Source organism: Leptinotarsa decemlineata, unplaced genomic scaffold, assembly GCF_025532065.1.
Source record: "Leptinotarsa decemlineata unplaced genomic scaffold, Ldec_3_MD MMD2_tig00026330_RagTag_RagTag, whole genome shotgun sequence".
NCBI lineage: Eukaryota > Metazoa > Arthropoda > Insecta > Coleoptera > Chrysomelidae > Leptinotarsa > Leptinotarsa decemlineata.
Genome location: NW_027412690.1, coordinates 274,421 through 281,756, shown reverse-complemented (window position 1 = coordinate 281,756; position 7,336 = coordinate 274,421). Strand labels below are relative to the sequence as shown.

Genomic DNA, 7,336 nt, shown 5'->3' with positions numbered 1-7,336 from the left:
AACCTTTTTTTTTTTTGGTGGGGTAGAAATTCTCATGGACACTGGCCGCTCGGTATCCATCGCGTTCCAGTAGTGCCGGACTCCTACCGGCTAAAACCACCCCAAAAAACCCTCTCCCACACCCGGAGCTGTCCAGGATATTACAGGTGCGGGCGGTTTATACTTTGATCTTTGTTTACTTTCTATTTATCATCTCTGATCTAGGTTGCTAGCTTGCCATTCTCTTTCTTTCCTCTCTTTGTTTTCCATTACCTCTCTGATCTACGTAACGCCTTCAGTCCATGATCTGCGGTTTCTTACCATCGTCTCCAATAGGTTCTCTGGTGTTATCTGGGCTCCGAAATAAGTCTCTAAGCCTGTTCTCTGGGCGTGCCACCTGTTGCACTCGAAGTCGGTGTGCTTCGGATCGTCCCTTTCCCCGCAGTATTTACACAGATCGTTTCTCGATTTTTCGATCCTTAAAGTATACATTCTGAAGGAGCCGTGTCCAGTCAGCGCCTGCGTGACATAATAGTTCAGAGTCTTGAAGTCGCATTTCAACCACGATTTAATATGGGGTATTAGGCGTTTAGTCCATTGGGCAGTTGAATGGTTCCTCTCCCATCTGTCCTGCCATTCGTTTACAGTAGTTTCTCTTTCTCTAAGTTTGTCTGCCTCGGTGACTCCTTCAAGATTGTCCAGGTGTACTCTTCTGCCAAAACCGTTCTATATGCGGACGCCATTCTGATTAGCATCCTTCTTTGCGTCGCTGTAACCATGTTTCTATATTTGTCCACGTCCATCACCCGTGCCCAAACCGGAGCAGCATACAGCAGGACGGATGGGACAACTCCATATAAAACCTTTTTATTTGATCCTGGGCCCCTTATATTTGGCAGAATCTTGGTTAGAGCAGTCACTTGCCTGTCTGCCTTTTTGCACGTCCTTTCGATGTGTTCATCAAAAATAGTTTTGTCATCTATCCATATGCCTAAGTATTTCATGTATTTCTTTGGGGTGACTATAGTTTCCGCCATGACGAAGGTCACTCCTTCTCTCTGCCTCAAAACTTTGATAATGATGGCCTCTGTTTTTCTATGGCGACATCTAGGCCGTTTTCACCTATCCATCGTCTCACCTGGTCCAATGCTAGGTTAGCCCTTACCATCATCTCTTCCTTTGTATTTGCGCTGATGGTCAGCGCTAGGTCGTCAGCGTAGGCCTGTGCCTGGCAGTCTGTTGGGAACTCAAGTCGCAAGACCTTGTCGTACAGGACATTCCACAGGGTGGAACCTAACCTAACCTATTCTATATTCTTGATAAATCGCAAAGGAACCCGCAAATGGAATTTGGGTCTCAATGATTTTTTTTAAAATTTTTTATATGATGTAGTCCATGTAATTCTCAACCAATATTGCACCAAAATTGCGCCAACCCCAAATAATGAACAGTTTTGCCACTAGGGGTCGTTAAAATCAAACCTTTCTCAGAATAAACTACTCATTTTCGAAACCGGGAATAACATTTCCACCTGTTTTATTGTACATAATGTTGCATATGATTACGCTCTTCCATAAAAAAAAATATTAAACCCCCCTCTCTTCCCCCACCTATTATGAAACACAAAAAATTATATCTGGATTACTTTAAAGTGTATCGCCGGATATTTGAATATGCTTGAATCAGGGAAATAGCACTTTTTCATATAATTATCCCCTCCCCCCGAGGGGTACAAAACAAAAAAATGGTGGATTTTTCTGAATTTTGAATATGATGTAGCTCATGTTATTACGAATAAAAATTAAGTAGATGATAAATCCCAAAAAATGAATAGTTTTGTTGATGGGGGGGGGCGTTAAAATCAGCCCTTGCTCAGAATAGAAAATAACATTTCCACCCATTTCATTGTAGCTAATGTTGCATAAGATTATGCTCTTTTATAAAACAAATAGTCACTCCCCGTCTTCCCACACCACCTATCATGAAAATACAAATATATTTAAGTATGACCTTTGAGAACATATTTCCAAGGCTCACTTACGATTGGGCATAAATGTAAAGTTATGAATCATTTGTGATAGGCCTCAGAAGTAGTTGTGAATCTGGTCTGTGATTGATTACAAAAATCGAAGTTTATATGGTGGAAGTCGCGTTCAACAAACATGCAGGACATATAAAATGTTTGGTAAATCATTATTTTGTTGTTCCGTTTGTAGTGTAATTCGGATATTATTGAACATTTTCACAGGAACTCACACTTTTTGACATGTATATGACGGCTCAAATGGAGGTAATAAAACATTGTGTACCTTTCTAGACCTTAGCAAGCGGTAGATCACAGGATAATTTTTTATAAATTGAAAATGTATGGTCTAATATGAATACCCTGGCAGTAGATTGAGGGCTTTCCGAATATCTGAGTGCAGTATGTTGCCATTGACAATCAAACATCGCAGTGACTACTCTGTCAAATTGGTTATTCACAGGAATCTAGAAAATTACTAATAACATCATGATGTTATTAGTAATTTCCCAAATACCCTTTGATATCTCTCTCTACCTACCAATAAAGCTTTTAGTATCACCAGGATCTATTTTGGTACATCTATCGTTGAAAATAGAACTAACTAACGTTTCACTTATTGATATTTCAGATATTGACATCGAGACATACAAATTCTTGAACATAGTGAACATTACAACTAGAATGGATTGACAATGTTGGACTCTTGCATTTCTGAAACCTTCTTTTTGTAAATAAATTGGTCGGAACGGTCTAGTTGAATCTGTTTGAAAAAAATCTGTTTTTTCTGTTAATCAGCTGTCGCACCCCTACGAACGACAACCCTCAGAAGTCGAAACTTGTGCGAGCTGAGGATTAAGGAGGTTTCACCATTCAACGTGTGATTCCTAACACATAAAAGACAAGATCACCCCATTTAGGTCTGTTAGATTGTTGGGGTGTCACTTGAGGATTAAAAATTTACGTCAACGCATTATCGCTAGATATTGCCAAAAATTAAGACGTATTTCCTCTTGTGGTGACCCGAAGTAGTATTACAAAATCAACTGAACAAAAAAATCATATATGGAACCCCGTGAATCACTCGTTGAAGTTAAAAGGCGGCACGAGCGCCCAATGATCGTTTATTTGTCTTCTTTACATTCTAATTTATGCCGCTACATGCAACTTCAAATCACGATGCTCGGATTCGCTGTGAAATTTATAACATTTTGCGGTTTCAGATCAATGGTGCATTTGAATACGAATATGGATTCTAAGAAGTATCAGTGTGTTGGGACACTTTTTGATTGTATCTAGTAAGTCGGTTGAGTGCATCGAAAAATACTCTCAGGAGATAGTAATGCCACGTTGTTCTTTATGTTTGGTTTATCCCGAAGATCATCACATAATAACAGTAAATTTCAGATACAGTTGAATACTCGTCCTGGTATCAGCCTGGAAGGAAGTGAAATATTTTTACGTTGATTCACCTTTTCCCAGGTCAAATTATTCCTTCCGAAGAAACATCTAAAATCGGACAACACACTTATTCACAAGTCAAATATATTTTTTTATTACTTGCCAACACCAGTTACAAAATCCAACAACATTGACCAACAAACAAATTTGAAATTTATCTTGTTTTCATCATATAAAAGTTATGTTGGTGAAACTGGAAGACCATCTCAAGTACGTGAGAATGAACATCAACATAACATGACAAATATACAGACGATCAACAGGATCAAAATTATCAGAACAAATTTTGAAAAGCACTGGATTGGAACAATGATCGCCAATGAACCACACGCTGAAAGACGTAAGCTCAGCATACATTCTTATAATGGGTCTTCCAACAGTGACTTCCGAACTTTGACAATTGACAACGGCCATCCTGTTGAAGCTACATCTGTCAAATAAGTTGTCATTTATTCAGTCTATTTTGCCAAATCTGCATGGACAAATATAGCATTCAACAATACGTGCAAATCATGAAAAATATTTCATCAAAATGGGTATTCTGTGGGCAACGTACCGCGCGCTTCGCCCATTTCCCTGTCGCTACAATCGTCCTATCGAGAGGACTATTCGCAATGCGGTGAATAAATTTGACTCCACCGGTTCAGTAAACGATCGACACCTGTACGAAGACAAAACGCAAAATCTTTCGAGAACATGACTGGTGTCTGTGAGAGTTAGCAGGAGAATCCGAAGCAATCGGTTTGGCGTCGCTCACGAGAACTCGGCCTTTCGCAGACCACAACTTGACGAATTTTGTGTCGTGACTTGGGCCTGTATCCGTACAAAATTCAACCGACCCAGGAACTGAACGTAAACGACCACAGACAACAACGTGTACTCACTGAATGAGCTCTGAAGCAGTTGACAATTGACAAAAGTCACTGTTTGGTGTGGCGAGCACTTTAGGTCGATGATTATCAACTTCTGCCCTGAATTGGATGATCTGGGCACTAACGACATGTGGTTTCAACAGGACGGTTTCAATGTGACAGCTCATGTCACATTGGCTATTCTGCACGCGCGATTTGGAGGCGTGGTCATCTCACGTGGAGGTGATGTGAATTGGCCACCGAGATCAAAAGATTCGGCCGGGTTGAACTTTTTCTTCTGGGTTTTTTTCGAGTCGCAGGTGCATGCGAATGAGCCACAAACCACAGCGGTCTTCAAAGCAAACATAACCCATGCCATAGGTCGAGTTCAGACTGCCCTCTTGAAAGTAATCGACGATCTTGCGAGATTCAGAGTTCAATCAAAAGTCACCATTTTAGTACTGCTTGATCAAAGTAAAGCTTTCGATTTACTTAATGTCGATCTACTCATCAGCAAGCTCAAGTTCATAGGATTCGATGACATTTTTCTTAAATGGGTGACCAGCTATCTCACAGGCCGATCAGTTTTAGGACCCTTGATATTTTCAGTGTTTATTTTTGATCACCCCACTTTCTTATCACATTGTCAAGTACATCTATACGCAGATGATATTCAGTTATATTTGTCTTCTCATGACACCGATACAGAAAGTTGCGTGGCCAATATAAACACAGATTTGCACAAAACATTCCTATACTCGGAGAATCATGGACTGAAAATCAATCCAAATAAAACTTTGGCCTTATGCATAGGGTCTCAAAGTCCAATAGTAGAAACTCAGTGTAACTTTAGGCTCACTCTCGATAATGCAGACATTGACTGGGTAGACAGTGCTACAAATCTTGGCGTAACCATAGATAGCTCTTTGTCTTTCCATGAATGCTCAGTGCTGATTTGAAAATATTAAAATTCAATGTATGGTAGTGCAAAGAAATTGTTAAATTGACCAAAATAATGTTAAGAATATTAAGAGTTATTAGCAACTATATGATGTATTATTTTTCTCTCTTCTCTATCATTGATATGATAGTAAATAAATATGTTTATAATTATTTTCTTTTACTCACTGTATAATTTTTGGGAGGGGTGGAAGATAGCCTTTGGCTAACCCTTTTCCTTTTCCTTTTATGTATAAATGTATTTTTATACATAATTAACGATTTTATTATTATTATTAATTTATGCGCCAGAGTCATGGAAAATTGGATGCAGAAATGGATCATATTTGGTTACCCTTATCGAAGAGAGATATGGATAGTGGTAGTATTTCGCTATACACGCCTGAAGAAGCTTTTGTATATCTGACAAGGAAGTTCGAAAACAAAACGAAGCAAACAAGAAAAACTGCAAGCTATTGTTGATTTTATCAGTTCTGCGGACGAAGGCAGATATTGGCCTCCGTAACTTCAATGTTAACTGTATCGATTTTTTAGAAAGTTGAACGCAAAAATAGCCTTGAAAACTACATGCTCACTTCAATAATGTTAGGTAACCTAAAAAAATATGTTGGAAAATAAAAATTCGGGGATATATGAAGTTAATTTAGAGGACTATGACAAAAAACATATAGGTCAGACTGAAAAAGCTATTGAATCTTGTTTCAAAGAGCATGCAGTGCATATCCGATTTGGGAGACCATAAAAGTTTAGTGTCGCTCAACACGCCCTGGGGAACGGCTACAGATTAAATGAGAACTATCTAAAATTGTACTCGGTATATAGTACTAGATTCTTGAATCCTTCCAAAAGTGTGAAAATGGTAAAGTGTGGCAATGAGACTTTAACGGGAAGTATTTCTAATTTGGTTGGTGAAATGCGCGTTGCTGAGAGTGTTGCATTTCTTTTTGGGATCAATGCTACGCAGCTTTACCTCTGAATGAATCGTTGATTGAAGTCAAATAAGTTGTTTCATCGCGGAATGCGAATCAATTACATTGATTTCTTTGTGCAAAAATGCATTTCAAACGAAAAAAAGAAATATAAGAATAAGAGACCAGATTGGCTCTAACACGAAGTATAATAGTGTGGGTCACAAGATCCTTTTTTGGAACTTCTGTGCAAGGGCACCGAAAATTATGATCCAAGACTCATTCGATTCGGAATAACCTCTAGCAACTTTTTGAAGAGTTTCAAGAGGGGCTCGAAAAAATTGCAAAAGTTATAAACAATTCAGTTAAAAATAGGAGGAAATTTCCTAAAAATAAGTCCCACTTCATGAAACTCTATCACCAATAATTATAATTTTAAGTTGGAGGCGAAAATAGCGCTAAAAGCGGGCGATGCGCGTCCCGCACGCGCTGACCGATACGGACCTTTGATCAGTACAAATTATTTCAACCCATTAAATATCATTATTCAGAAAAAAATTGACAAACTTTCTAGACACTTGAATGAACGGAAATCCATGGAATTTTTTTTTCCCGTTATTATTTTATACTTCAGTTAATTAACAAATTTTTACAAGTATTGAATTTTAAAAACCCTGATAATTATAATTTTTGAACTAAAAACCTCATGTTTTGTTCCCTTCTAGAAGATTTTCTTGGTAGATTGAAAAAAGATTCCCGTTGGAAAAATTGAAAAATTTTGAATTCTCACTTTGTTATTAATAGTCAAAGACGTAAAAAAGTTAAAAATTCCACTAAAGCAACAAATTTTTGTTAATACACGAATTTATTCGTTTTCCTAATGTTCAAAGTTACATAATAATGGTCATTCATAATTTTTAGCTCTATTTAAAAAAAATTGTTATAAACAAATATATTGTTTATAAGATATTTGAAATGTTTTTGGGGTGGATTTTTATCAGTGATGAATATAATGATTTCCAAAAATAAAATAATTTCTAAAAAAAATTTTTATTGCTTAAAATCGCATTTATTGATTAACAATTTTTTTTGCTACTCAATATGAATATTGAGTAACGATTCTTTATAAAATCATAATTTTTATTTCTTTTTGA

The 7,336-nt window shown here is 37.4% G+C and overlaps 1 protein-coding gene across 1 annotated transcript; it reads right to left on the bottom strand.

The window, feature by feature from the left end:
- Positions 1–261: 261 nt before the first annotated feature.
- LOC141485666 (uncharacterized) lies at positions 262–1,016 on the bottom strand. The gene is made up of 2 exons (XM_074182831.1): positions 786–1,016; positions 262–705 (listed from the first exon to the last, which is right to left on the bottom strand). The coding sequence occupies exons 1-2, from the start codon at positions 1,014–1,016 to the stop codon at positions 262–264; spliced, it is 675 nt and encodes a 224-aa protein (XP_074038932.1).
- Between the last annotated feature and the right edge of the window lie 6,320 nt (positions 1,017–7,336).